A 26,726-nucleotide genomic window follows, 5' to 3' on the forward strand; every position below is an offset into this window, starting at 1 on the left:
GACTCTAAAAAATTTCCTGATTCTATCGAGGAAACTCCAAATCTGCCAGAAATTGCCCCAAAATTCTCCTGATTCCACTCAGGGAACCCCAAAACCCCCCCAGGACCTCCCCTCCCCCCCCCGCGCCTCACTGCCCCCACTGGGAGGGACCTGGGGTGTACTGGGGGCACTGGTGTGAACTGGGAGCACTGGGAGGGGTCACTGGGGTCACTGAGGGGTCACTGGGGGGTCAGTGGAGTCACTGGGGAGGTCACTGGTTTGTACTGGTTTGTACTGGGGGTCACTGGAGGTCACTGGGGAATCACTGGAGGGTCACTGGGGGGTCACTGGTACTCACTGGGTGTCACTGGGGGTCACTGGGCGTCACTGGTTTGTACTGGGGGTCACTGGGGGTCACTGGTGGTCACTGGTTTGTACTGGGGGTCACTGATTTGTACTGGGGGTCACTGGGGTTACTGGGGGTCACTGGTTTGTACTGGTGGTCACTAGGGTTACTGGGGGTCACTGGTTTGTACTGGTGGTCACTGGTTTGTACTGGGGGTCACTGATTTGTACTGGGGGTCACTGGGGGTCACTGGTGGTCACTGGTTTGTACTGGGGGTCACTGGGGTTACTGGGGGTCACTGGTTTGTACTGGGGGTCACTGATTTGTACTGGTGGTCACTGGTTTGTACTGGGGGTCACTGATTTGTACTGGGGGTCACTGGGGTTACTGGGGGTCACTGGTTTGTACTGGTGGTCACTGGGGTTACTGGGGGTCACTGATTTGTACTGGTGGTCACTAGGGTTACTGGGGGTCACTGGTTTGTACTGGGGGTCACTGGGGTCACTGGGGGTCACTGGTTTGTACTGGTGGTCACTAGGGTTACTGGGGGTCACTGGTTTGTACTGGGGGTCACTGGGGTCACTGGGCGTCACTGGTTTGTACTGGTGGTCACTGGGGTTACTGGGGGTCACTGGTTTGTACTGGGGGTCACTGGGGGTCACTGGGCGTCACTGGTTTGTAGTGGTGGTCACTGGGGTTACTGGGGGTCACTGGTTTGTACTGGGGGTCACTGGGGTCACTGGTTTGTACTGGGGGTCACTGGGGGTCACTGGTGGTCACTGGTTTGTACTGGGGGTCACTGGTTTGTACTGGTGGTCACTAGGGTTACTGGGGGTCACTGGTTTGTACTGGTGGTCACTGGGGTCACTGGGGTCACTGGGGGTCACTGGTTTGTACTGGCGGTCACTGGGGGTCACTGGTTTGTACTGGGGGTCACTGGGGTCACTGGGGGTCACTGGGGTCACTGGGGGTCACTGGTTTGTACTGGTCCGCACTGGGAGCTCCGGAGGAGCCCTCAGCGCCCCCTACCGGTCGGATTCCTCCCGGTCGCCATGGCAACACCGCGCCCCCTACCGGTCGGATTCCTCCCGGTCGCCATGGCAACACCAGGCCCCGCCCTCCGCGCGCTCCCATTGGCCAGAAGTTGCGGCGCGCTCTCCCATTGGCCGCCGCTCCCCGCCCTTCCCCTCAACCAATTAAACCACGGGGGCGGGACCCGCCCGACCAATCAGCGAGCGCCGCTTTGATCTGACGGGCGGGACAACCAACAAAGGCGCGGAGGGGGCGTGGCCGCGCAGCACCTGGCGGGGGTGGGCGTGACCGCCCCTCCCGGTGGGCGTGTCGGGGGCGGGGCCTGGCGGGGCGGGGGGGGCGCACCTGGCGCGGGGCGGCGGCGCCATGGCGGGAGCGGAGCGGGGACAGCGGGACCGGGGACAGCGGGGAAGCGGGGACAGCGCCACCCCGGGCCCGGCCCGCGCCTCCCGCTGCTGCTGCTGCTGGGGGGGCTCGGTGAGTGCCGGGGGCGGGAAATGGGGAGGGGGCGCCGGGAACCGGGAGGGGGATGGGAAATGGGGAGGGGGCTCAGAGAACCGGAGACTGGGGAGGGGGCGCCGGGAACCGGGGGGCGGGGCGGGGATTGGGGAGGGGGTGAGAGGGACCGGGGGGGGCTCGGTGGGAGCGGGGGGCTCCGGTGGGACGGGAGGGGTCGGTGGGTACCGGGGGAGGCTCGGGCAATGGGGGCGGGGGTCGTTACCGGGGGGCACGCGGGGAGCGGGCGGGGGTCGGTGCGCACCGGGGGAGGGGTCAGGGGTCACCGGGGGGGGGGGTCCCGGTGGGTCCCACGTGGCGGTGCCGGTACCGGGAGGGGTCTCGGTGGTTCCCGGTTCGTTTCGGTACCGGGACGCCGGTTCGGGGTCACCGCGAGGGCGAACAGCGGCCCCGGCCCCCCCAAACTCCCGGAGAGCCCCGGATTTGGGGGATTTGGGGGGGGCCCGGGGTCACATCCGCACCGGGAGCGGCGGTGGCGGTGGCGGGGGTGGCCTTCCTGTCCCCTCCATTGTGTTCAACAATCCCGGGATTAACCCGATCCCGCCTGGGCTGGACCCGAAACGGGTCGGGATTAACCCGGCCCCGGTTTATTTGGACCCAAACCGGGTCGGGATTGGCCCAATCCCGGTTTATTTGGACCCAAACCGGGTCGGGTTTAACCCGATCCCAAATGATTTGACCTAAACCAGATCGGGATTGACCCGATCCCGGTTTATTTGGACCCAAAGCAGGTTGGGATTGACCCGATCCCGGTTTATTCGGACCCAAACCGGGTCGGGATTGGCCCAATCCGGTTTATTTGGACTCAAACCGGGTCGGGTTTAACCCGATCCCGGCGGATTTAGGCGCGGTCCTGGCAGGCCCCGACTCCCGGCCGGCTTCCCCATCCTGTTGTTGTTTATTCCCCAAATCCATCCAAACATCCCAAAATCCCATCCAGGCTCCCCTGAGCCGCTCCAGGCCGGGCTCCCGAGGCATTCCCAGAGCCCAGATCCTGAGTTTCCCACTCTTTTCCTCCCCAAATCCCGATTTCCCCCCCGAAATCCCGATTTTCCACCCTTTTTCCTCCCAAATCCTGGGGGGGATTCCGCCATTCCCCCCGCCCAATCCCGATTTCCACCCCCCCAAATCTCCAGGTTTTGCACCCCAAATCCCGATTTTTCTGCGCTTTCCCCCGAAAATCCCATTTCCCCCCCTTAAATCCTGATTTTTTTCTCCCCAAAATCCTCGTTTTCCCCTTAAATCCCGATTTTCCCCCCCAAAATCCTGTTTTTTTCCCCTCAAATCCTGATTTTTTTCCCCCAAATCCCAATTTTCCCCCCCAAATCTCAATTTTTTCCCCCCAAATCCCGACTATTTTCCCTCAAAATCCCAATTTTTCCCCTCAAATCTCAATTCTTTCCCCCCAAATCCCGATTTTCCCCCCCCAAAATCCCGACTCTTCCCCCCCGAATCCCGGTTTTCCCGCCCGGGTTTCGCTTGGCAGCCGCCCGGGTACAAAGGTGGCGCAGGAGGGTGGCGGCCCCGGCGTCACCGGCGACATTCCCGGCGACATTCCCGGTGACGTTCCCGCCCGGAGTGAGTCACGGGCGCCCAAAGCCGGGCCCGGGGATGTCCCGACACCGGGGGGACACCGAGGGGACACCGGGAGGTGACACCGGCGTGTCCCCGTGCCACCGAGCTCGGGGAGTTGTGACATTCCCGGCCGCTTTCCTGCGAAACTGGGCAGAAACTGGGCAGAAACTGGGCAGAAACTGGGCAGAAACTGGGCAGGGCGGGACCGGGACGTGCCCGGACGGGATTTTCCGGCTCCCGGTGACCCTGCCCGGGGCTCCCGGTGATCATGGTGACCACGTCCCCCAATTCCCGGTGACCCTGCCTGGTGATCCCGATGACTTCCCTGTGCTCCCGGTGACCACACCCGGTGACAATGCCTGGGGCTCCCGGTGACCTCCAGGGGCTCCCGGTGACCGTGCCTGGTGATCCCGGTGACCTGCCCGGGGTTCCCAGTGACCTCCCAGGGCTCCTGATGATCCCGGGGCTCCTGGTGATCTCCCGGGGCTCTGGTGACCCTGCCCGGGGCTCCCGGTGTCCCCAGTTCCCGGTGACGTCCCTGTGCTCTGGGGCTCCCGGTGTCCCCAATTCCCGGTGACGTCCCTGTGCTCCGGGGCTCCCGGTGTCCCCGGTTCCCGGTGACGTCCCTGTGCTCCGGGGCTCCCGGTGTCCCCGGTGACGTCCCTGTGCTCTGGGGCTCCCGGTGTCCCCGGTTCCCGGTGACGTCCCTGTGCTCCGGGGCTCCCGGTGTCCCCGGTTCCCGGTGACGTCCCTGTGCTCCGGGGCTCCCGGTGTCCCCGGTTCCCGGTGACGTCCCTGTGCTCCGGGGCTCCCGGTGTCCCCGGTGACGTCCCTGTGCTCCGGGGCTCCCGGTGTCTCCGGTTCCCGGTGACGTCCCTGTGCTCCGGGGCTCCCGGTGTCCCCGGTTCCCGGTGACGTCCCTGTGCTCCGGGGCTCCCGGTGTCCCCGGTGACGTCCCGGTGTCTCAGCCCCCGTTTCCCTCGGCAGCCTCGCTGGCCGGAGCCCAGGTGACCTCGGAGAACAAGGAAGTGCCCGAGCATGAACGTGAGTGTCCCCGGTGTCCCTCCCTGATGTCCCTGTCAGTGTCCCCGATGTCCTCGCGGTGTCACCCGGCCCCGTCACCCCCCAGGGATGCACCGGGAACCGCCTGGACCGGGGAGGGGTGCTGCACCTGGGGGGATTTGGGGGGTCGGTTTGGGGTGATCTCAGTTTGGCTGATCCTGGTTTTGGGGCGATCCCCGTTTTGGGGTCATCCTGGTTTGGGGTGATCCTAATTTGGGGTCATCCCAATTCAGGGTGAGCCCAGTTTTGGGGTCATCCTGAACAGGAGTGGTCCAAGTTCAGGGTGATCCTTGTTTTGGGGTCAGCCTGGTTTGGGGTGGGCCAAGTTTGGGGTGATCCTGGTTTTGGGGTTCAGCCTGGTTTGGGTGATGCTGGTTTGAGGTGATCCCAGTCCAGGGTGATCCTTGTTATGGGGTTCAGCCTGGTTTGGGTGATCCCAGTTTGGGTGATCCCAGTTTGGGGTCATCTTGGCTTGGAGTGATCCTGGTTTCAGGGTGATCCCAGTTTAGGATGGTCCTGGTTGGGGGTGACCCCAGTTTCAGATGATCCCAGCCTGGAATGGTAGCAGTTTGGGATGATCCCAGTTTGGTCTAATCCCAGTTCAAGCTGATCCCAGTTTTAGGCTGATCCCAGTTCAGGCCGATCCCAGCTCAGGCCGATCCCAGCTCAGGCTGATCCCAGCTCAGGCTGATCCCAGTTTTGGCTGATCCCAGTTTTGGGCTGATCCCAGTTCAGGCCGATCCCAGTTCAGGCCAATCCCAGCTCAGGCTGATCCCATCTCAGGCTGATCCCAGTTTTGGGCTGATCCCAGTTCAGGCTGATCCCAGTTCAGGCTGATCCCAGTTCAGGCCGATCCCAGTTTTGGACTGATCCCAGTTCAAGCCGGTCCCAGTTCAGGCTGATCCCAGTTCAGGCTGATCCCAGTTTTGGGCTGATCCCAGTTCAGGCCGATCCCAGTTTAGGCCGATCTCAGTTCAGGCCGATCCCAGTTCAGGCCGATCCCGTTTTAAGTCTGATCCCAGTTTAGGCTGATCCCAGTTCAGGCCAATCCCAGTTCAGGCCAATCCCATTTCAGGCTGATCCCAGTTCTGGGCAATCCCAGTTCAGGCTGATCCCAGTTTTGGGCTGATCCCAGTTTTGGGCCGATCCCAGTTCAGGCCGATCCCAGCTCAGGCTGATCCCAGCTCAGGCTGATCCCAGTTCAGGCTGATCCCAGTTTAGGCTGATCCCAGTTTAGTTCAGGCCAATCCCAGTTCAGGCCGATCCCAGCTCAGGCTGATCCCAGTTTAGGCTGATCCCAGTTTAGTTCAGGCCGATCCCAGTTCAGGCTGATCCCAGTTCAGGCCGGGCCCAGTTCAGGCTGATCCCAGTTTTGGGCTGATCCCAGTTTTGGCTGATCCCAGTTTAGACTGATCCCAGTTCAGGCTGATCCCAGTTTTGGGCCGATCCCAGTTCAGGCCGATCCCAGTTCAGGCTGATCCCAGTTTTGGCTGATCCCAGTTTTGGGCCGATCCCAGTTTAGACTGATCCCAGCTCAGGCTGATCCCAGTTTTGGGCTGATCCCAGTTTTGGGCTGATCCCAGTTTTGGGCTGATCCCAGCTCAGGCTGATCCCAGTTTTGGGCTGATCCCAGTTCAGGCTGATCCCAGTTTTGGGCTGATCCCAGTTCAGGCTGATCCCAGTTTTGGGCTGATCCCAGCTCAGGCTGATCCCAGTTTTGGGCTGATCCCAGTTCAGGCCGATCCCAGTTCAGGCCGATCCCAGCTCAGGCCGATCCCAGTTTAGACTGATCCCAGTTTTGGGCTGATCCCAGTTCAGGCCAATCCCAGTTTTGGCTGATCCCAGTTCAGGCTGATCCCAGCTCAGGCTGATCCCAGTTTTGGGCTGATCCCAGTTCAGGCCGATCCCAGTTCAGGCCGATCCCAGTTCAGGCCGATCCCAGCTCAGGCTGATCCCAGTTCAGGCCAATCCCAGTTTTGGGCTGATCCCAGTTTTGGGCCGATCCCAGTTCAGGCCGATCCCAGTTTTGGGCTGATCCCAGTTTAGGCCGATCCCAGTTCAGGCCGATCCCAGTTCAGGCCGATCCCAGCTCAGGCTGATCCCAGTTCAGGCCAATCCCAGTTCAGGCTGATCCCAGTTCAGGCCAATCCCAGTTTTGGGCTGATCCCAGTTTTGGGCCGATCCCAGTTCAGGCCGATCCCAGTTCAGGCCGATCCCAGTTCAGGCCGATCCCAGTTCAGGCTGATCCCAGTTTAGTTCAGGCCAATCCCAGTTCAGGCCGATCCCAGTTCAGGCCGATCCCAGCTCAGGCTGGTCCCAGTTTTGGGCTGATCCCAGTTTTGGGCTGTGGTAACCAAGCGCGCAGCTGGCGTCGCTGGGTGGAGATAAAACCAAACTGGGAGAGGAGATGGGAGGATGTGAAAGCGATGACCGAGCCCGAGACGCGGGTGGGGCGGGGGATGAGAAGGGGAACCACGGGAGTTTCGGGAAGTTTTGTGGGTTTTTTGGGAAATTTGGGGTTTTTTTGGGAAATCACGCAACAGAAGGAAGGTCAAGGCCCTTGAGGGTCCCCAGGGACCCCGTGGGTGACTCCAGGACCACCCAAGGGTTCCCGGGGCGGGGGCGGAGCCCTGGGGGAGATAAGGAGCAGATTTAATGAATGTTTGTAATTAACGAACCCCTGGGGGACCCTCGGCTGGCCCAGGCCCGGGAGAGGCCCCGGAGGGTCCCGGGCAGGGATTTAACGGTTCTGGTCCGTGGGAAGTTCATGTTCCGGCTGATTTCGGGATCAGGTGATCCTGGCTTGGGCTGATCCCGGTTTGGGCTGATCCCTGCTCCAGTCCCGTTCTGGGCTGATCCCGGTTCTGGCTGATCCCGGTTTGGGCCGATCCTGGTTCTGTCTGACCCCACTCCTGTCCCTGGTTCTGGCTGACCCAGTTCTGGTCCTGGTTCTGGTTCTGGTCCAGCTCTGTCTGACCCTGGGCCGGTCCCAGTTCTGTCTGATCCTGGTTCCGTCTGTCCCGGTCCTGTCTGACCCGGTCCTGACCCGGTTTTGTCTGACCCGTTCCTGTCCTGTTCCCACCCCATTCCCGTCCCGTTCCCGTCCCGTTCCCGTCCTGTTCCTGTCCCGTTCCCGTCCCGGTCCTGTCTCGGTCCTGACCCGGTTCTGCCCCGTTCCCGGCCCAGCGGTGGAGATCCCGTGCGCGGCGTTCCGCTCGGGCAGCAGCCCCAGGATCGAGTGGAAGTTCCAGAAAGCGTCGTCCCTCGTGCTCATCTACTACGGCGGGGAGCTCACTGGTACGGGGACAGCGGGGACAAGGGGGACACTGGGGACACTGGGGACATTCGGGAAAACGGGGACACTGGGGACAGCGGGGACACTGGGGACATCTGGGGACAGTGGGGACATTGGGGACAATGGGGACATTGGGGACAGCGGGGAGGTCACCAGTATGGGGACACAACAGAGGGACAATGGGGACAGCGAGGAGCTCACGGGTACGGGACATTGGTGACGCTGGGGACATCTGGGAGAGCAGGGGGGACAGAGGGGACACTGGGGACATCAGGGGACAATGGGGGACAATGGGGACACCAGGGGACATTGGCGACACTGGGGGACAGCAGGGACAGCGGGGACATTGGGGGGGCCGGGGGAATCCCTGTGGGGACATTGGGGGTTCCTGCGGGTTGTCCCCCGGTGTCCCCACGGTGTCCCCGCTGTCCCCAGAGCCGTACTGGGGTGTCCCTGCAGTGTCCCTGTGGGTCTGTGGGTTGTCCCCCGGTGTCCCCCGGTGTCCCCACGGTGTCCCCGCTGTCCCCAGAGCCGTACCGGGAGCGGGTGCAGTTCTCCCGCACGTCCATCCGGTTCCAGTCGGTGACACGCGAGGACAGCGGCCGCTACATCTGCGAGGTGGTCGGGGACAGCAGCCACATCGCCAAGTCCGAGGTCAACCTCATCGTGCAGGGTGAGACGCCCCAACACTGGCCCCCGTGTGACACTGTCCCCAATGTGACACTGTCCCCCGTGTGACACTATGCCCAGCCCGACACTGTCCCCAATGTGACACTGTCCCCAGCCTGACACTGTCCCCAGCCCGACACTGTCCCCCGTGTGACACTGTCCCCAGCCCGACACTGTCCCCAACGTGACACTGTCCCCTGTCCCGAGTGTGACACTGTCCCCAGCCCGACACTGTCCCCAACGTGACACTGTCCCCCGTGTGACACTGTGCCCAGCCCGACACTGTCCCCAGCCCGACACTGTCCCCAATGTGACACTGTCCCCAGTGTGACACTGTCCCCTGGCCCGTGTGACACTGTCCCCTGTCCCCATCCCTGGCCTTGGTCCTGTCCTCAACCTTGTCCCTGGCCGTGCCCTTGTCCCTGTCCCTTGTCCCCATCCCTGTCCCTGGTCTCATCCCTGTCCCCTCCCAGTGCAGGATTTGTTGTCCCCACGTTCCCTGGGGACACCCAGCCCTGGGGAGGGGCACTGTCCCCGAGGGGAGGGGAGGGAGGGAGGGACAGATGGACACCGGGGGGCACTGGGCATTACTGGGAGCACTGGGAGGGCACTGGGGAGCACTGGGCGTTACTGGGAGCACTGGAGGGCACTGGGCGTTACTGGGAGCACTGGGGAGCACTGGGCATTACTGGGAGCACTGGGGAGCACTGGGAGGGCACTGGGCGTTACTGGGAGCACTGGAGGGCACTGGGCGTTACTGGGAGCACTGGGGAGCACTGGGAGGGCACTGGGCGTTACTGGGAGCACTGAAGGGCACTGGGCGTTACTGGGAGCACTGGAGGGCACTGGGCGTTACTGGGAGCACTGGGGAGCACTGGGAGGGCACTGGGCGTTACTGGGAGCACTGAAGGGCACTGGGCGTTACTGGGAGCACTGGGGAGCACTGGGCGTTACTGGGAGCACTGGGGAGCACTGGGCGTTACTGGGAGCACTGGGCGTTACTGGGAGCACTGGGAGGGCACTGGGCGTTACTGGGAGCACTGGAAGCTGCTGTCCTCGTGCCGTGGGGATCTGTCCCGTGTCCGGGTGACTCGGGCAGTGCTGTCCCTGTCCCTGTCCCTGTCCCTGTCCCTGTCCCTGTCCCTGTCCTGTGTGCCAGTCCCTGGAGTGGCTCCGGGCACTGCTGTCACTGTCACCATCCCTGTCAGTGTCCCTGTCACTGTCCCCGGTGTCCCTGTCCCCAGTGTCCCCGGTGTCCCTGTCCCCGGTGTCCCTGGTGTCCCTGTCCCCGGTGTTCCCGGTGTCCCTGTCCCTGGTGTCCCTGTCCCCGGTGTCCCTGTCCCCAGTGTCCCCGGTGTCCCTGTCCCCGGTGTCCCTGTCCCCGGTGTCCCTGTCCCTGTCCCCAGTGTCCCCGGTGTCCCTGTCCCCAGTGTCCCTGGTGTCCCTGTCACCGGTGTCCCTGTCCCCGGTGTCCCTGGTGTCCCTGTCCCCGGTGTTCCCGGTGTCCCTGTCCCCGGTGTCCCTGTCCCCAGTGTCCCCGGTGTCCCTGTCCCCGGTGTCCCTGTCCCCAGTGTCCCCGGTGTCCCTGTCCCCAGTGTCCCCGGTGTCCCTGTCCCCAGTGTCCCTGGTGTCCCTGTCCCCGGTGTTCCCGGTGTCCCTGTCCCCGGTGTCCCTGTCCCCAGTGTCCCCGGTGTCCCTGTCCCCAGTGTCCCCGGTGTCCCTGTCCCCGGTGTCCCTGTCCCCGGTGTCCCCGGTGTCCCCGGTGTCCCCGGTGTCCCTGTCCCCAGTGTCCCCGGTGTCCCCGGTGTCCCCGGTGTCCCTGTCCCCGGTGTCCCCGGTGTCCCGGGTGTCCCTGTCACCGGTGTCCCTGTGCCCGCAGTGCCCCCCGGGAAGCCGCAGGCCCACGTCCCCAGCTCTGTCACCGTGGGGACCCTGTCCCTGGTGTCCCCGGTGTCCCCAGTGTCCCCGGTGTCCCCGGTGTCCCCGGTGTCCCTGTCCCCGGTGTCCCCGGTGTCCCCGGTGTCCCCGGTGTCCCTGTCCCCGGTGTCCCTGTCCCCGGTGTCCCCGGTGTCCCTGTCCCCGGTGTCCCTGTCCCTGGTGTCCCTGTCCCCGGTGTCCCCGTCCCTGTCCCCAGTGTCCCCGGTGTCCCTGTCCCCGGTGTCCCTGTCCCCGGTGTCCCTGTCCCCGGTGTCCCCGGTGTCCCCGGTGTCCCCGGTGTCCCTGTCCCCGGTGTCCCCGGTGTCCCCGGTGTCCCGGGTGTCCCTGTCACCGGTGTCCCTGTGCCCGCAGTGCCCCCCGGGAAGCCGCAGGCCCACGTCCCCAGCTCCGTCACCGTGGGCGCCCGCGCTGTGCTGCGCTGCTCCGAGGCGCAGGGCTCCCCGCCGCCCACGTTCCGCTGGTACAAGGACGGCACCGAGCTGCCCCAGGACCCCAAATCCAGCCCCGCCTTCCGCAACTCCTCCTACAGCCTGGACCCCGGCACCGGGGAGCTGGTCAGTGCCGCGGCTTCCGGCCCCTCGGCCCCTCGCTGGCGCCTTTTCCTGCCCTTTTTCCCTCTTTTTCTCTCCCTTTTCCCTGTTTTCCTCTCCTTGTTCCCCTTTTCCTGCCCCTTGTCCTCTCGCTTTCGCCTTTTCCTGCCCCTCTTCCCTCTTTTCCCTGTTCTCCTGTCCCTTTCCCCTCCTCCTGTCCCTCTTCCCTCTTTTCCCCTCCCTTTCCTGCCCTTTCCCCAGTTTTTCCTCTCCTTTTCCCCCATTTTCTGCCGCGTTTCCTCTTCCCCCCCTTTTCCCCATTTTCACCCCAGTTTTTCCCCTATTTCTCCCCCCATTTTTTCCCAAATCCCCCCGTTGTTTTCCCCCATTTTCTCCCTTTCCCCCCCATTTTCCCCCCTATTTCTCTCCCCATTTTCCCCCCATTCCTCCCCTTTTTCCCCCATATTCCCCCATTTTTCCCCTATTTCTCTCCCCACCTTTCCCCTATTTCTCCCCCCATTTTCTCCCCCTATTCCCCCCATTTTTTTCCCATTTTCCCCCCCTCATTTTCCTTGCTTTTCCCCATTTCCCCCCATTATTTTCTCCCAATTTTTCCCATTTCCCCCATTATTTTTCCCCAACTTCCCCCCTCATTTCCCCCCATTTTCCCCCAATTTCCCCCATTATTTTCCCCCTATTTCCCCCCTCATTCCCCCCCTTTTTCCCCAATTTTCCCCCCTTTTCCCCCAATTTTCCCCCCATTATTTCCCCCCGCCCCCTGACACCCTTTCGGTGCCGCAGGTGTTTGAGCCGGTGGGGGGCTGGGACACGGGCGATTATCACTGCGAGGCCTCCAACAGCGTGGGCACGCCGCAGAAATCCGACGTGTTCCGCATGGAAGCCAGTGAGGAGCGGCCCCGACCCCAAATCCCACCCCAAATCCCATCCCCGCCTCTCCCTTCCCCTTTATCCCACCCCAAATCCCATTCCCGTCTCTCCCTTCCCCTTTATCCCACCCCAAATCCCATTCCCGTCTCTCCCTTCCCCTTTATCCCACCCCAAATCCCATTCCCGTCTCTCCCTTCCCCTTTATCCCACCCCAAATCCCATCCCCGCCGTTCCCGACCCTTTATCCCGGCCCTGCCGGCCTTTGGAGCAGGCCCCGCCCCCTTCATCGCCTCGTTAATTATGTTAATGAGCCCCCGGGATGGCGGGGGTGTGGGAACGAGGGAGGAACGGCAGCGGATCCCGGCCCCGCAGGGAGGTGGGAATGCTGGAATTCCCGCTGGGATCCAGCCCCTCTCCAGGTGGATCCAGCCCCAATCCCGGCCCCGTTTGGAGCTGGGAATCCCAAAATTCCCGCCGGGATCCCCCTTCCTGCTGAGACCCAACCCCAATCCCAGCCTTATTTGGAGGCGGGCACCCCAAAATCCCCCCGATCCCGTGGGATCCTCCTGATCCCGTGGGATCCCCCAATCCCGTGGGATACCCCCAATCCCATGGGATGTCCCTGATCCCCCTGATCCCGTGAGATCTCCCCCAACCCCGTGGAATCCCTTGATCCCCGTGGGATCCCCCCCCCCCCCCATCCCCTGGGATCCCCCAATCCTGCGGGATCCCCCTGACCCCGTGGGATCTCCCTGACCCCCCAATCCCATGGGATGTCCCTGGTCCCGTGGGATCCTCCCCCAGCCCCGTGGGATCCCCCTGATCCCGTGGGATCCCCCCGATCCCGTGGGATCCCCCTGATCCCCTGGGATCCCGCAGGCGAGGTGAACGTGGGCGGCATCGTGGCCGCCGTGGTGCTGCTGCTCCTGGTGCTGGCGCTGGCCGGGTTCGGCGTCTGGTTCGCCTACAGCCGCGGATACTTCACCAGTGAGGGACTGGGGGGACTGGGATGGACTGGGGGGGGACTGGGATGGACTGGGATGGGACTGGGATGGGACTGGGGGGGACTGGGATGGGACTGGGGGGGACTGGGATGGGACTGGGATGGGACTGGGATGGGACTGGGATGGGACTGGGATGGACTGGGGGGGACTGGGATGGACTGGGATGGACTGGGGGGACTGGGATGGGACTGGGATGGACTGGGAGGGACTGGGATGGACTGGGATGGGACTGGGATGGGACTGGGGGGGACTGGGGGGGACTGGGATGGGACTGGGATGGACTGGGGGGGGATTGGGATGGGACTGGGATGGGACTGGGGGGGACTGGGATGGACTGGGATAGGACTGGGGGGGACTGGGATGGGACTGGGATGGACTGGGATGGGACTGGGATGGGACTGGGAGGGACTGGGATGGACTGGGATGGACTGGGGGGGACTGGGATGGGACTGGGATGGGACTGGGGGGGACTGGGATGGGACTGGGGGGGACTGGGATGGACTGGGGGGGACTGGGATGGGACTGGGATGGGACTGGGATGGACTGGGGGGGACTGGGAGGGACTGGGATGGACTGGGATGGGACTGGGGGGGACTGGGATGGACTGGGAGGGACTGGGATGGGACTGGGGGGGACTGGGAGCACTGGGATTGGACTGGGATGACTGGGAATGAACTGGGAATGTCCCCGTGTCCCTGGGTGTGTCCCCATGTCTGTCCCCGTGTCCCAATCCTGTCCCCCCCCGTGTCCCCTCCCCTGATCCCGGTTTTTTGTCCTTTTTTCCAGAAAAAACAGAGTGAGTGACACCGGCGCCACCTCCTGCCCCTCCTGGGCCATCCCCCGCCCCCCCCCGGTGTCCCCCCGGTGTCCCCCTGGTGTCACCCCGGTGTCCCCCCGGTCCCTCGGGGCGTCCCCGGGTGGGGACAGAGGGGACACGGCGGGGGTGGCCCGTCCCAATCGCGGTTTTCCCACAGTGCCGGCGGCAAGAAGGTGATTTACAGCCAGCCCTCGCGGCGCAGCGAGGTGAGGACCCCGGGACAGTGGGGACAGCGCGGGGACAGCGTGGGGACAGCGCGGGGACAGTGTGGGGACAGCGTGGGGACAGTGTGGGGACAGTGGGGACAGCGCGGGGACAGTGTGGGGACAGCGCGGGGACAGTGTGGGGACAGCGTGGGGACAGTGTGGGGACAGTGGGGACAGCGCGGGGACAGCGCGGGGACAGCGTGGGGACACTGGGGACAGCGCGGGGACAGTGTGGGGACAGTGTGGGGACAGTGTGGGGACACTGGGGACAGCGTGGGGACAGTGTGGGGACAGTGTGGGGACAGTGTGGGGACACTGGGGACAGCGCGGGGACAGTGTGGGGACAGTGTGGGGACAGTGTGGGGACAGCGTGAGGACAGTGTGGGGACACTGGGGACAGCGTGGGGACAGTGTGGGGACAGCGTGGGGACAGTGTGGGGACAGTGGGGACAGCGCAGGGACAGCGCGGGGACAGCGTGGGGACACTGGGGACAGCGCGGGGACAGTGTGGGGACAGTGTGGGGACAGTGTGGGGACACTGGGGACAGCGTGGGGACAGTGTGGGGACAGTGTGGGGACAGTGTGGGGACACTGGGGACAGCGCGGGGACAGTGTGGGGACAGTGTGGGGACAGTGTGGGGACAGCGTGAGGACAGTGTGGGGACACTGGGGACAGCGCAGGGACAGCGCGGGGACAGCGTGGGGACACTGGGGACAGCGCGGGGACAGTGTGGGGACAGTGTGGGGACACTGGGGACAGCGTGGGGACAGTGGGGACAGTGCGGGGACAGCGTGGGGACAGTGTGGACACTGGGGACAGCGTGGGGACAGTGTGGGGACACTGCGGGGACACCCTGGGGACAGCGGGACATGCCACCACCATGGGGGGGACACAGCAGGGGCCGGTGTCCCCAGTGTCCCTTGTGGGGGGTGGGGGGGGTCGGGGGTGGTGGTGTCACCTGTGATGTCGTCACTGATGTCCCCATGTCCCCATTGGTGTCCCTGTCAGTGTCCCTTCAATGTCCCCATGGCTGTCCCCATCCATGTCCCTAGCAATGTCCTGTCCCTGTCCCCATCCATGTCCCCATGGCTGTCCCCTCAATGTCCCCACCCCTGTCCCATCACTGTCCCCTCACTGTCCCCTCGGTGTCCCCGTAGGGCGAGTTCAAGCAGACCTCCTCGTTCCTGGTGTGAAGTCGCCCCCCCGGACGCTTTTTGGGATTCCCGGAATTCCCGCCGGATTTTCCTTCTTTTCCCGGAATTCCCACCGGTTTTTCCCGGAATTCCCGCGGAGTTTTCCCGGAATTCCCGCGGGGTTTTCCCGGCGGGTTTTTATCCTCACCCGGTGCCTTCACCACCGCCGCTGCCTCTGCAACCTGGGGGGGCCGTGTCCCCTCCTTTGTCCCCTCTTCGTGTCCCCCCGTTGTCCCCCTCCTTTGTCCCCCCTTGTCCCATGTCACCCTCCCTTGTTGTCCCCCCGTCGTCCCCCCGTTGTCCCCTCTCTGTCCCCTTTGTCCCCCGCCTTGTCCCCTCACCTCGTTCCCCCTTTGTGTCCCGTCCCCCTCCCATTGTCCCCTCTTTGTCCCCGGGGGGCTCCGGCGGGGGCGGGGCCGGTGCCACCAGGTGGGGACACGCGTGTCCCGCTGGTCCCAGCGGCCCCCCTGTACTGGGAGCGTGGGGGGGACTGGAAATAAACTGGTGTCCTTTACCCGGCGTGGGGACACTGTGGGGACACCGGGGGGGACACTGGGGACACTGGGGGGGACACTGAAGGGACCCTGGGGACACTGGGTGGGGACACTGCAGGGGGACCCTGGGGACATGAGGGGGGACACTGCGGGGACACCAGAGACACTGGGGGGACACTGGGGACATGGAGGGGGACACTGTAGGGGGACCTTGGGGGCATCGGGGGGGACACTGGGGACATTGGGGAGACCCTGGGGACACTGGAGGGACCCTGGGGACACTGGGCAGGGACATTGGGGACACTGCGGGCAGCCCTGGGGACATTGGGGGGGACATGGGTGGGGACCCTGGGGATCCTGGGGACACTAGGAGGGACACCAAGGGGACACTGGGGACATTGGAAGAACACTAGGGGGACCCTGGGGACATTGAAGGGACATCGGTGGCTCCCTGGGGACGTTGGGGACATTTCGAGGAGGTCCCTGGGGACACCGGGGGGCCCTGGGGAACGTTTGGGGACACGGGGGGGGGGGGACATTGGGGGGTCCCTGGGGACACTGGGGGGATCTCTGGGGACATTGGGGGGATGTCAGGGGAGTCACTGGGGACATTGGGAGGACATTGTGGGTCCTTGGGGACATTGGGGGACCCCTGGGGACATTGAGGGGGGGGGTCCCTGGGGGCTGAGGTGACGCTGGGGACATTGGGGGGCGCACTGGGGGACACAGCGGGGACATTGGAGGAGGTTTAGGGGGACCCTGGGAGTCACCGGGGAACCCCCGGGGGGACATTGTGGGGACCCTTGGTGACATTGCGGGGTTCCCGGTGGCTGAGGGGACATCAGGGGACACTCTGGGGACATTGGGGACATTGGAGGAGTCACCGGGGAACCCCCGGGGGGACATCTGGGGACATCGAGGCGGGTTCCCTGGTGGCTGAGGGGACACTGGGGACATCGAGGGGACACCGTGGGGACATCGGGGGACACTCTGGGGACATCGGGGGACACCCCCGTCATGGCAGCAGCCCCGTCGCCACCATCGACGTCACCTTTATTGAGCTCCTGCCCCTCCCCCCCCGCCCCCACACCGCGCTGGGACCCCCCGGGGGGGGAGGGGCGGGGGGGTGTGTCCCGCTCCTTCCTCATTACCGACACCTTTAATTAGTGGCACTAATTGCCCCGGCGCGGGGGGGCCGCGTTAATTGCGGGGTCTACGTTAAACAGCAGCGACGGGCGGGGGGGGGGGAGGGGAGGGGGGAGGGGACACGGCGGCCGATTATCGGTGACACCCCGGGGGGACACTCCGGGGGGACCCCCCGACACTGCCCGGAGTGGGGGGAGGGGACAGGGAGGGGCTCCAGCGCTTGGGGGGGTCTGGGGGGGTGGGGGAGGGGTCTGTGCCTCGGTGTCCCCTGGGGGCGGGGGGAGCAGCGGCCCCCGGGGACTGGTGGCGCTTTTGGGGTGGTGGCACCTCTAAGGGTCGGTGGCACTTTGGGGCTCCAGGGGCCGGTGGCACCTCCAGGGCTCGGTGACACTTTTTGGGGTGGTGGCAGCTCCAGGGGCTGGTGGCAGTTCTAGGCATTGGTGACACTTTGGGGTTGGTGTCACCTGTACGGCTCGGTGACACTTTTTGGGGTGGTGGCACCTCCAGGAGTTGGTGGCACCTTCAGGGGTTGGTGACACTTATGAGGTGGTGGCACCTTCAGGGGTCAGTGGCAGTTCTAGGCATTGGTGGCACTTTGGGCCTGGTGTCACCTCCAGGGGTCAGTGGCACTTTTTGGGGTGGTGGCAGCTCCAGGGGTTGGTGGCACTTTGGGGCACCAGGGACTGGTGTCACCTCCAGGGGCTGGTGCCATCTTGGGGCTCGTGGCACCTCCAGGGTTTGGTGGCAGTTCTAGGCATTGGTGGCACTTTGAGGCTGGTGTCACCTCCAAGGGTTGGTGACACTTCCAGGCATTGGTGGCTCTTCTGGGCATTGGTGACACTTTTAGAGACTGGTGGCACTTCCAGGCACTGGTGGCACTTTGGGGCTGGTGGCACTTCCAGATGTTGGTGACACTTCCAGGCATTGGTGGCACTCTGGGGCTGGTGTCACCTCAGGGCTGGTGTCACCTGCAGGCATTGGTGGCACCTCCAGGGGTTGGTGGCACCTTGGAACTGAGGACACCTCAGGGGACTGGAGGATTGGTGGCACCTGCAGGCACTGGTGGCACTTTGGGGCTGGTGGCACCTCCAGACATTCATGTCCTCTTGGGGCTGGTGGCACCTCCAGGGCTGGTGGCTTCTCTAGGCATTGGTGACACTCTGGGGCTGGTGAAACTTCCAGACTTGGTGCCACCTCCAGACTTGGTGACACCTCCAGGAGTTGGTGACACCTTTGGGCGTTGGTGTCCCCTTGGACTTGGTGATGCCTCCAGGGATGGTGGCACCTTCAGGTGCTGGTGACACCTCCAGACATGATGACACCTCCCGGGCTGGTGGCACCTCCAGTAGTTGGTGTCCCTTTGAGGCTGGTGGCACTCTGAGGCTGGTGACACTTCCAGGCATTGGTGACACCTCCAGACATGATGACACCTCCAGGGCTGGTGGCACCTCCAGGTGTTGGTGTCCCCTTGAATCCGGTGACGCCTCCAGACACGGCGACACCTCCACCATCCACCTCCACCCCCTCGCTCTGGTGACACCTGGATGACATTGGTGCCACCCCTCGCTCTGGTGCCACCTCGGCACCGATGTCACCTGGACAACACCAGTGCCACCCCTTGCTCCGATGCCGCCCTGGCGCTGATGTCACCTGGAGGACGCTGGTGCCACCCCTCGCTCCAGTGCCACCCCTTGCTCTAGTGCCACCCTGGTGCTGATGTCACCTGGACGATGACACCGGTGCCACCCCTCGCTCTGCTGCCACCCCGGTGCCAATGTCACCTGGAGGACACCAGTGCCACCCCTCCCTGCAGTGCCGCCCCGGCGCCGATGTCACCTGGAGGACACCAGTGCCACCCCTCGCTCCGGTGCCACCCCGGCGCCGGTGTCACCTGCGCGTCCCCCCTCAGACGTTGCTGATGCGGACGCTGAGCGGCGCGCCGTCCCCGTCGCGCTCGGCCTCCCGCAGCGACTCCTCCAGCTTGGCCTTCTCGGGGTCCCCGAAGCGCGCGGCCTCGCGGTGACAGCACGGCGCCGCCACCTTCACCACGCGGTCGAAGAGGCTGAAGTCGGCCACGTACTTGCCGCTGGCCGACAGCGAGATGGCCGGCGTGAACTCGTAGCCCCACAGGATCTCCTCGGGCAGGTAGGACGTGCGCACCTGGCACGTGGCGCTGGTGGACTCCACGGTGCCGCTCAGGATGACCACCAGCTCGAAGTCGCCGTCGCCCGAGCGCAGGGACACGTCCCGCAGCGGGCTGGCCTCGTCCACCACGTGGTAGAAGGTCAGCGGCAGAATGAGGAAGGGGCTGTCCGAGGACGTGTCCACCTGGAAGTCCACGTTGAGCTGGTTGAGCCGGACGCTCTCGCCCTCCTTGGTCAGGTGGGTCTGCAGCAGCTTGCCCGTGACCTGGCAGCCGATCAGGAGGCTCTTCCTCATGTTGGCCACGCGGATCATCAGGCACGTCTTGCCGTCGTGCTGCGCCACCACGGCGTTCTGGCTGAACTTGATGGTCTCGGCGCGCTTCTTGGGCCGCGCGATCTTGGCCAAGAAGGTGCCGGTGATGAAGATCTCCAGGATGGTGGTGAGCACCAGCTGGGCGATGAGCAGCACGATGGCCAGCGGGCACTCCTCGCTGATATAGCGGAAGCCGTAGCCGATGGTGGTCTGCGACTCGAGGGAGAAGAGGAAGGCGCCGGTCAGCGTGTGCACCTGCATCACGCACGGCGTGTGGTTGGCGGGCGGCTCGAACTCCAGCAGGTCGCCGTGCGCCGCTGCCACCAGGTACCAGACCACGCCGAAGGCGAACCAGGTGCCGGCGAAGGTGGCCGAGAAGAGCAGCAGCTTGTAACGCCACTGCAGGTCGATGAAGGTGGTCCAGAGGTCCTTGAGGTACAGGAAGCGCTTGTCGGAGATGTGCTCCATGCGCACATTGCTGCGGCCATCCTTGGTCAGCACGCGGCGCCGCCGCAGCCCCGCGCCCATCAGCGGGCGGCTGTCGGTCTGCGTGGTCTGGCTGTAGTACACCTTGGTGGAGGACGTCATCTGCGGGGACACCGGGCAGGTGAGGGACAGGGGAGGGACAGGTGAGTGACACGGGAGGGACAGGTGAGGGACAGGTGGAAGACATTATCTGCGGGGACACAGGACAGGTGAGGGACACAGGAGGGACAGGTGGAGGATGTCATCTGCGGGGACACAGGGACAGGGAAGGAACAGGGGAGGGACAGGTGAGCGACACGGGAGGGACAGAGAGAGGATGTCATCTGTGGGGATATGGGGACAGGTAGGAGACAGACAGGGGAGGGACAGGTGGAGGGGATCATCGAAGGAGACAGGTGAGGGACAGGTGGAGGAGGTCATCAAGGGGACAGGTGAGGGACAGGTGACAGAGGGTGGATGGGGAGATGAAAAAGGGGATGGATGCATGGATGGATGGATGGATGGATGGATGGGACCCCCCTGCCCGCCTGGTGGGGGCTGAGGCTGGACGGGCCCATCCCACCTCGGGGGGGGAGCTGGAGCTGGGGGGGGGGGCAGCCCTGTAACTGTCCATCCCCATTTCCTTCTGTCCATCCCTCTGTCCGTTCCCCATCCCTTTGTCCATCTGTCTGTCCCCATTTCCCTCTGTCCATCCATCTGTCCATTCCTGTATCCCTCTGTCCATCCCCTCATTCTTCTGTCCAGCCCTCCATCCATCTGTCCATGCTCACTTCCCTCTGTCCCCTCATCCCTCTGTCCATCCCTCTGTCCACCCCTCTGTCCACCCCTCTGTCCATCCCTCCATCCCTCTGTCCATCCCCATTTCCCTCCACGTGCCCCCCCACATTCCCAAATCCCTCCGTGCCCCCCCCCCCCCCGTGTCCCCCCCGTGTCCCCCCCGTGTCCCCTGGCAGCTCCGGTGGCCGTGGAAATGTCCCGGGCGTCCGGGAGGAAGAGGAAGGCGATGAATGGGAGGTGACAGGCGACAAACGGCCGGGGGCAGCGCCAGGCGCCTCCGCCGTGTCCCCGTGTCCCCGTGTCGCGGTGTCCCCATCCCAAAAAAGGTCCTTTCAGCCCCCGCCAGCCTCTGGCCCCGCCGCCGTTTCCGCCGCGGAAGGGCAGCGTGCCGGGGACACGGGGACACGGGGACACCGGGAGGTGGTGGCACCACGGGGGGTCTCCCGCTGTCCCCGCGCCGGCCAGAGCTGGGGGACACGGGTGGCACTGCCACTGTCCCGGCTGTGCCCCGTCCCTGCGCAGGGAAAGGTCCGGGAAGGGCAGGTGGCAGCCGGGACAGAGGGGACATGGGTGTCCCCAAAGAGGGGACACGGAGCTGCTCCAGTCCTGATGGGCTGCTGGGGGTCCCTGGAGCCACCGTGTCCCCACAGAGCCACTGAGTGTCCCCAGAGAGCCACTGGGTGTCCCCAAAGCCGCTGGGTGTCCCCAAAGCCACCAGGTGTCCTGGAGCTGCTGGGGGTCCCCAGAGCCCCCCATGTCCCCAGAGCCACTGGGTGTCCCCAAAGCCACACCGTGTCCTCAAGTTCCCAGGGGTTCTCAGGGCCTCCCATGTCCCTGAAGTCATCGTGACCCCTAAAGGCCCCCCCATGTCCCCAGAGCCACCGTGTCCCCAAACCCACGGTGTCCCCTAAACCCATCGTGTCCTCAGAGCCACCATGTCCCCAGAGCCACCATGTCCCCCGAGCCATGTCCCCAGAGCCACCGTGTCACCAAAGCCATCGTGTCCCCAAAGCCACCATGTCCTTAAACCCACCGTGTCCCCAAAGCCATCGTGTCCCCAAAGCCACCATGTCCCTAAACCCACCGTGTCCCCAAAGCCACCATGTCCCCAACGCCACCGCGCCCCCCCCGCTCTGGGGGTCTCTGCCCCCTCTCTAGGATGGTCCCGACCCCCCTCTTTGCCCCCCCCCGCTTTTTTCATCCCCCCCACTCCCCCGGCTCATTTTTGGGGTCGCGGCCCCCTGGCCGGGCCCCGTGGGGGCCGCGTGCCCCCCGCGCCCCGCGGGCGCTCTCGGGTGGCCGGACACGGCTCGGGACAAGCCGCAGCTTGTTCCCGGTGCCCGCGGCACAACCGGTTACCCATTAACCCCCCCCCCACCTCCGCCCCTCCCCGTGCCTCAGTTTCCCCTCGGGGGGCGGCTCTGCTCACTCCGGGGGTGAGGGGAGGGGGGGGGTCACCGCAGAGGACCCGGCCCTACATGGGGGGTCCGGGCGGGTCGGTGGCGGCCCGGCGGGAGGGGGGGGACACCCCAAGGGACACGTCCCGCTTCCCCGCGTCCCGCTGGCACCGGCGGCGCGGGCACGGTTCCCAGGGCGCGGCGGTGCCAGGCGTGCCCGGGCGCCCCGCCAGCCGCGCCCCCCGGGCCGGGGGGAACTGGGAGAACCGGGATTTGGGGTGGGGGGCACCACCCGAACCCCCCAAAGCCCCACGGAGGGGTGCCCGGGTTGAGGTGCGGGGCGCGGGGCGCGGGGTGGGCGCGGCGGGGTTGGAGCGGGGGGTGGCGGTGGGGTGGCCGTGGAGCGCGGGGGGGGGACAGGGATGGGGACAGGGGACAGTGGGGCCATTGTGCGGCCGGAGCCGAGGTTTCAATGGGGCTGGCGGGGGGACAATGGCGCTTTGACGGAGCCCTCGTTAAGATGCAGAGCCCCGCGCGCCCGCCACCGCCAGCGCGGGGGTCCCGGGGGGCCCGCGACACCGCCAGGGCCACCGAGGGGGACACAGGGACCCCCATCGTTAGTGCCACTGTCACCGAAGGGACACAAGGACCCCCCCCCCCCCGTCACCACCACTGTCATCGAGGGGGACACAGGGACCCCCACCACCACTGATACTGCCAGCGCGGGGGGGCCTGGGGGGCCCGCGACACTGCCAGGGCCACCGAGGGGAACACAGGGACCCCCATCGTTAGTGCCACTGTCACCGAGGGGACACAGGGACCCCACTGCCACCACCACTGCCACCAAGGGGGGCACAGGGACCCCCACAGTTAGTGCCACTGTCGCCATGGGGACACAGGGACCCCACTGCCACCACTGCCACCAAAGGGGGCACAGGGACCCCCACAGTTAGTGCCACTGTCATCGAGGGGGGTCAGGGACCCCCACTGTCACCGAGGGGGGCACAGGGATCCCTATCGTTAGTGCCACTGTCACCGAGGGGACACACGGACGCCACTGCCACCACCACTGCCACCAAGGGGGGCTCAGGGACCCCCACAGTTAGTGCCACTGTCACCGAGGGGACACAGGGACCCCCCTGTCACCACCACTGCCACCAAGGGGGGCTCAGGGACCCTCACTGCCAGCGCAGGGTCCCGGGGCGCCCCCGACACCACCAGGGCCACCAAGAGTGGCACAGAGACCCCACTGCCACTGCCATGGCCGCCAGGGGGGACACAAGGGACCCTCCTCATCACTGTCACTGTCACCAAGGGGGGCACAGGGAACCTGACCCAGACTGTCACTGTCACCACAGGGGTCCCCTGTCACTGCCGTGGCCCCCTGGGGTGGGTCCCGGGTGTCCCCTGTCACTGTCACCACGGGAGTCCTGTGGGTCCTCTGTCACTGTCACCACGGGGGTCCCGGGTGTCCCCTGTCACTGTCACCACGGGGGTCCCGGGTGTGTCCCCTGTCACTGTCAATGTCACCGTGGGGGTCTCAGAAGTCCCCTGTCACTGTCACGGCCACCACGGGGGTCCTGTGGGTCCCCTGTCACTGTCAATGTCACCACGGGGGTCCCCTGTCACTGTCACAGCCACCATGGGGGTCCCGGGTGTCCCCTGTCGCTGTCAATGTCACCGTGGGGGTCCTGGGTGACCCCTGTCACTATCAATGTCACCGTGGGGGTCCTGGGTGTCCCCTGTCACTATCAATGTCACCGTGGGGGTCCTGTGGGTCCCCTGTCACTGTCGCCATGGGGGTCCCGGGTGTCCCCTGTCACTGTCACCACGGGGGTCCCAGGCCCCCGCTCTGGTCCCTGTCCCCCCTTGGCCCCACTGGGGGTCCTGGGGGATGTCCCCCATCCCCGGGGTGACCACGGGGGTCCCGGGGCTGCCACGGCCGGGCTGGGCGTCCCCACAGCACCAGGGGGACCCCAAAACGGCGCCTTAGCTCACACCCGGGATAAGGGGTGCCTGGATGGCCCAGGTCCGGGATAACCCACACCCGGGATAAATCACACCCGGGATAAATCACACCCGGGATAATCCACACCCGGGATAACCCACACCCGGGACAACCCACACCCGGGACAACCCACACCCGGGACAACCCACACCCGGGATAAATCACACCCGGGATAAATCACACCTGGGACAACCCACACCCGGGATAACCCACACCCGGGATAACCCACACCCGGGACAAACCCACACCCGGGATAAATCACACCTGGGACAACCCACAGCTGGGATAACCCACACCCGGGATAAATCACACCTGGGATAACCCACACGTGGGACAACCCACACCCGGGATAACCCACACCCGGGATAATCCACACCCGGGATAACCCACACCCGGGATAACCCACACCCGGGATAACCCACACCCGGGATAACCCACACCCGGGACAACCCACACCTGGGATAATCCACACCCGGGATAAATCTCACCTGGGACAACCCACACCTGGGATAACCCACACCCGGGATAACCCACACCCGGGATAACCCACACCTGGGACAAACCACACCTGGGATAACCTACACCCGGGATAAATCACACCTGGGATAATTCACAGCCATGATAATCCACAACCGGGATAACCCAAATTCCAGGATAACCCAAATTCCAGGATAACCCACACCTGGGATAACCCACACCCGGGATAGCCCACACCCGGGATAACCCAAATTCCAGGATAACCCACACCTGGGACACACAACACCTGGGATAATCAACATTCAGGATTAACTCACACCTGGAATAACCCACATCCGGGATAATCCACATTTGGGATAACCCACACCTGGGATAACTCACACCTGGGATCACCTACATCCAGGGTAATCCCAGTTTGGAATAACTCACACCTGGGATAACCTGCCCTCAGGATAACCCACACCTGGGATAATTTACATCCAGGATAGTCCACAGCTGGGATAACCCACTCCTGGGATAACTCAAATTCTGGGTAACCCGCAGCTGGGATAACGTACACCTGGGATAATGTACACCTGGGCTAACGTACACCTGGCATAAACCACACCTGGGATAAACCACACTCAATAACCCACACCTGGGATAAACCACACTCAGGATAAACCATACACATATAACCCACATCCCGGGATAACCCACACCTGGGACACTCGGAATAGCGCACACTCCAGATAACCCACACCTGGGATAACCCAAATTCCAGGATAACCCACACCTGGGATAACCCAAATTCCGGGGTAATGCACACCTGGGATAGACCACACCTGGGATAACCCACACCCGGGACAGCCCGAATTCTAGGATAACCCACATCCCAGGATAACCCACACCTGGGATAACCCACACCTGGGATAACTCACATTCCGGGCTAACTCACTCCCAGGATAACCCACATCCCAGTTCAGCTGGGGGAGGGTCCATCCCAGGGGGGCTGGGGGACAACAAAGGGGGCCTGGGGGGTGCTGTGTGTGTCCCCCCCTCCCCCGCCCCCATCACACTGTCCCCTCGGGTCCCTGCGCTGGGAGAGGGGAGAATCCACAGGCAACGGGAACAGCGGGATGGGGACAGGGGGAGAGGGATGGGGACATGGGGACATCGGGGAAGGGGATATGGGGACACGGGGATAAAGGGACAGGGGCCTTGGGGGCATAGGACGGGGGGATACGTGGCATGGGGACATGGGATGGGGATGTGGGGCACAGGGGACGCAGGGATGTGGGGCCACGGGGATACGGGGAAATGGGGACATCGGAGTAGAGGGACATGGGATATAGAGGCAGGGCCCTCGGGGACATCGGGCCTCAGGATACGTGACTTGGGGACTTGGGGACATGGGGCACAGCGTGTTGGGGACATGGGAGAGGGACACAGGATCTGGGGACACGGGGACACAGGGGTACGGGGACACATCGCTGTGGGGCATGGGGACATGGGGACACTGGGATATGTGGGGACATGGGGACACAGGGGTATGGGGACACATCACTGTGGGGCACAGGGACATGGGGACATGGCGATGGGGTACATGGGGACACTGGGATTTGTGGGGACACGGGGATGTGCTGGTACGTGACATGGGGACACCGGGACATGGGGACACGCAGAGATGAGGAGATGGGAATGTGGGACACAAGGATTTTGGGGACACGGGGATTTGGGGACACAGGGATGGCTGGCCATGGGGACACAGGGACGCGGCCTCACGGCGTCACAGGGTTGTGGGGCGATGGCGACACAGCCATGTGGGGACAACGGGGGGTGCGGTGCCACCGGTGGGGGGGACACAAGGGGTCCCGGCCCCCCCCGCCCCCCTCCCCGGTGCCGGCGCCATCCCAGCGCCACCAGCCGGTGCCCGCAGCCCTCGGGACCCCCCGGAAGGGGACGGGGGACCCCCGGGGCGCCCCCCCCGGCCGGCCTTACCTTGCTGGGGGGGTCGCGGGTCCCGCCGTGCTCAGCCGGGCCGGCTCCCCATGGGCTTTATGGCTCGGCGGGGCCGCGGCGGCGGGACGGGCACCCCCCCCCACCCCCCCGCGGGACCGGGGCGGGGGGGGGCCCGGGGCGGGGAGGAGCCGCCGGGGGCGGGCCGGGGGTTAATGGGGTGGAAAAGGAGCCGGCCGGCACCGGGTCACGTTACCGGGCACGGGAGGGGGGGCCCAGGGGACCCCGCCCGCGGGCACCGGCATCGCCATGGGGGTCCCGGGGGGCATCCGGAGGGGGGGACCGTGCATCGGGACCGGCGTTGAGGGTCCCATGGGGGTCCCGGGGGTTGTCCGGGCACCGGCACAGCCATGGGGGTCCCGGCGGGGGCACCGGGAGGGAATGGGGGGGATGTCCGGGCATCGGGACCGGCACCCGGGGTCGTGGCGGTGTCCC

At 65.0% G+C, this 26,726-nt stretch overlaps 2 protein-coding genes across 2 annotated transcripts; one reads left to right on the plus strand and one right to left on the minus strand.

Moving 5' to 3' along the window:
- Positions 1 to 1,377: 1,377 nt before the first annotated feature.
- Positions 1,378 to 15,565, plus strand: F11R (F11 receptor). The gene is made up of 11 exons (XM_066206528.1): positions 1,378 to 1,401; positions 1,624 to 1,834; positions 4,436 to 4,492; positions 7,697 to 7,807; positions 8,335 to 8,478; positions 10,764 to 10,966; positions 11,744 to 11,846; positions 12,710 to 12,817; positions 13,621 to 13,630; positions 13,809 to 13,857; positions 15,016 to 15,565. Exons 1-11 carry the CDS (start codon positions 1,378 to 1,380, stop codon positions 15,049 to 15,051), a joined length of 1,056 nt encoding a protein of 351 aa, XP_066062625.1. The 3' UTR covers positions 15,052 to 15,565.
- A 1,016-nt stretch (positions 15,566 to 16,581) lies between these two features.
- Positions 16,582 to 26,378, minus strand: KCNJ10 (potassium inwardly rectifying channel subfamily J member 10). Its single transcript, XM_066206704.1, has 2 exons — positions 26,274 to 26,378; positions 16,582 to 19,736 (listed from the first exon to the last, which is right to left on the minus strand). Exon 2 carries the CDS (start codon positions 19,734 to 19,736, stop codon positions 18,597 to 18,599), a length of 1,140 nt encoding a protein of 379 aa, XP_066062801.1. The 5' UTR covers positions 26,274 to 26,378; the 3' UTR covers positions 16,582 to 18,596.
- Between the last annotated feature and the right edge of the window lie 348 nt (positions 26,379 to 26,726).

This window comes from Chamaea fasciata, unplaced genomic scaffold, assembly GCF_029207755.1.
Source record: "Chamaea fasciata isolate MVZ Bird 193981 ecotype frontalis unplaced genomic scaffold, bChaFas1.0.hap1 SCAF_31, whole genome shotgun sequence".
In the NCBI taxonomy this organism is placed as follows: domain Eukaryota; kingdom Metazoa; phylum Chordata; class Aves; order Passeriformes; family Sylviidae; genus Chamaea; species Chamaea fasciata.

Bases quoted from the DNA above. Each gene is read 5' to 3' on its own strand.
- F11R (XM_066206528.1), top strand. From the start codon at position 1,378: ATGGCAACACCGCGCCCCCTACCG. The intron at 1,402-1,623 runs GTCGGATTCCTC...GTGGCCGCGCAG, and splicing joins CAACACCGCGCCCCCTACCG to CACCTGGCGGGGGTGGGCGT. The intron at 7,808-8,334 runs GTACGGGGACAG...CGCTGTCCCCAG, and splicing joins CTACGGCGGGGAGCTCACTG to AGCCGTACCGGGAGCGGGTG.
- KCNJ10 (XM_066206704.1), bottom strand. From the start codon at position 19,736: ATGACGTCCTCCACCAAGGTGTACTACAGCCAGACCACGCAGACCGAC.